The 1,756-nt window shown below is 63.7% G+C and overlaps 1 protein-coding gene across 1 annotated transcript in view; it reads left to right on the top strand.

Moving 5' to 3' along the window:
• Positions 1-1,756, top strand: part of BCAM (basal cell adhesion molecule (Lutheran blood group)) — a 10,377-nt gene that overhangs the window by 7,210 nt on the left and 1,411 nt on the right. The window contains exons 9-13 of the mRNA XM_024768826.1: positions 341-456; positions 558-699; positions 859-995; positions 1,177-1,321; positions 1,410-1,554. Of these exons, the coding sequence (XP_024624594.1) occupies positions 341-456; positions 558-699; positions 859-995; positions 1,177-1,321; positions 1,410-1,554 (685 nt within the window). The remainder of the gene's footprint in view (positions 1-340; positions 457-557; positions 700-858; positions 996-1,176; positions 1,322-1,409; positions 1,555-1,756) is intronic.

Here is a 1,756-nt window from a genome sequence, read left to right as displayed (position 1 = left end):
AGAAATATTTGATGAATGGATGGGTAGTACAGAGAAGGCCAGGGTTCGGGTGGTAAGTCAAAGAAGGAGCGCCTCACACCTCCAAGGTTATCCATTAACCTTAGGCCCAGACATCAGCTCTGGAGGCAAGTGGTCGAGGTGGGCATGTATTTTGGAGTCAGATTCCTAGATCTGGGCTTGAGGGCTCGGCTGGGAGAGTGGAGAGTTCACAGCGCTGGGGAGAACTTGGTGTTCTCTGCTGACGATTGTCCGTTCACGTCTGCACCCCCAACAGCCCTGGAGAGTCCCTAGCCGAGTGGGTGAGGGTCCGGGGAAGGTGACAGTCTGTACCCCCCTCCAGACCTGGACCCCCTGGAGCTCAGCACTGGGGAGGAGCTTTCCTTACCCCTGGGCAACAGCACAGCCGTGAACTGCTCCGTGCGAGGCCTGCCCACCCCAGCCCTACGCTGGACCAAGGTGAGAGGGAAAGACGTCCCCCCAGCACAAGACCCCCCACTCCCATCGACCCCTCCCTTCTCTCACGGCCAGCCTGACCTTCTCTTTCTCTCCCCACCCAGGACTCGGTACCCCTGGGGGACAGCCCCGCGCTCTCCCTCCTCTCCGTCACCTTCGATTCCGCCGGCACCTACACGTGTGAGGCCTCCATGCCCACGGTCCCCGTCCTTAGTCGCACCCGAAGCTTCAAGTTGCTGGTCCAAGGTTTGGGGGCGGGAGAACAGGGGTAGTGTGGGAGAGTGGGGGGCCAGGACCAAGCAAGACAGGGGTCCGCAGCTGGTCCTTCTCTCCTCGTTCTCTCTCCCTCTGTCCCCTTCCCCGGGGTGCCTCCCGCTCACCTCCTTCCCACCCCACCACCCGCAGGCCCACCGGAGTTAAGGGCAGAAGAGACTCAGCCCAAGGCAGAGGGCGGCTGGAGGGAAGGAGGTGAAGTCAGGCTGACCTGCTACGCACGCGGCTACCCAGAGCCCAAACTCAGCTGGAGCCAGTTGGGCGGCAGCGTAAGGGACCCTCCTCTGCATCCCGAACCCTCTGGCACCCTCCCCAAGTCCCTGCCCCCTCAACGGTCCAAGCACTGTGTGTCACCCACCCCACGCCCCTCCGCCGACCACTTCCTCTTCACCTGTGCCCTCACCCGAGCCCTTGGCCCCGTGGGCCCAGGCCTGACACGAGCCTCCACAGCTAGCAGAGCCAGCCCCCGGAGGCCAGGGCTGGGTGAGCAGCTCCCTGACCCTGAAGGTGACCAGTGCCTTGAGCCGAGATGGTGTCTCCTGTGAGGCCTCCAACCCCTACGGGAACGACCGGCACGTCTTCCACTTCGGCACTGGTGAGTGACCGCAGTGGTGGGACAGGAGCCGGGTGTGGGGCAGACAGCGCTGCTGGCTGACCGCCTCCCCCTCCGTCCTGCCCTGCAGTGGCCCCCCAGACCTCCCAGGCTGGAGTTGCGGTCATGGCCGTGGCCGTCAGCGTGGGCCTACTGCTCTTCATCGTGGCCGCCTTCTACTGCATGAGACGCAAGGGGCAACCCGGCTGCTGCCGGCGGGGGGAGAAGGGATCTCCGTGAGTGGCGTGCCACTTTGAAATTGACCTCTCGAACCCAACTCTGACCTCACCCCCAACCTCTACCCCAAACCAACCACATCCCCAACTCCAGCTCCGTCTCCAGTAAGGTGCCGTCCCATCTCCGACCTCAGAGCTGATCCATGACCATGCCCTCCCCCATCCTCATCCCCACCTACAGCCCCACCCATCCCATCAGCAC

The sequence above is a fragment of the Neophocaena asiaeorientalis genome, unplaced genomic scaffold (genome assembly GCF_003031525.2).
Source record: "Neophocaena asiaeorientalis asiaeorientalis breed wild unplaced genomic scaffold, Neophocaena_asiaeorientalis_V1.1 scaffold629, whole genome shotgun sequence".
In the NCBI taxonomy this organism is placed as follows: Eukaryota; Metazoa; Chordata; class Mammalia; order Artiodactyla; family Phocoenidae; genus Neophocaena; species Neophocaena asiaeorientalis.
Note: the sequence above shows the minus strand (reverse complement) of the source record. Positions and strands in the feature narration are given on the sequence as shown.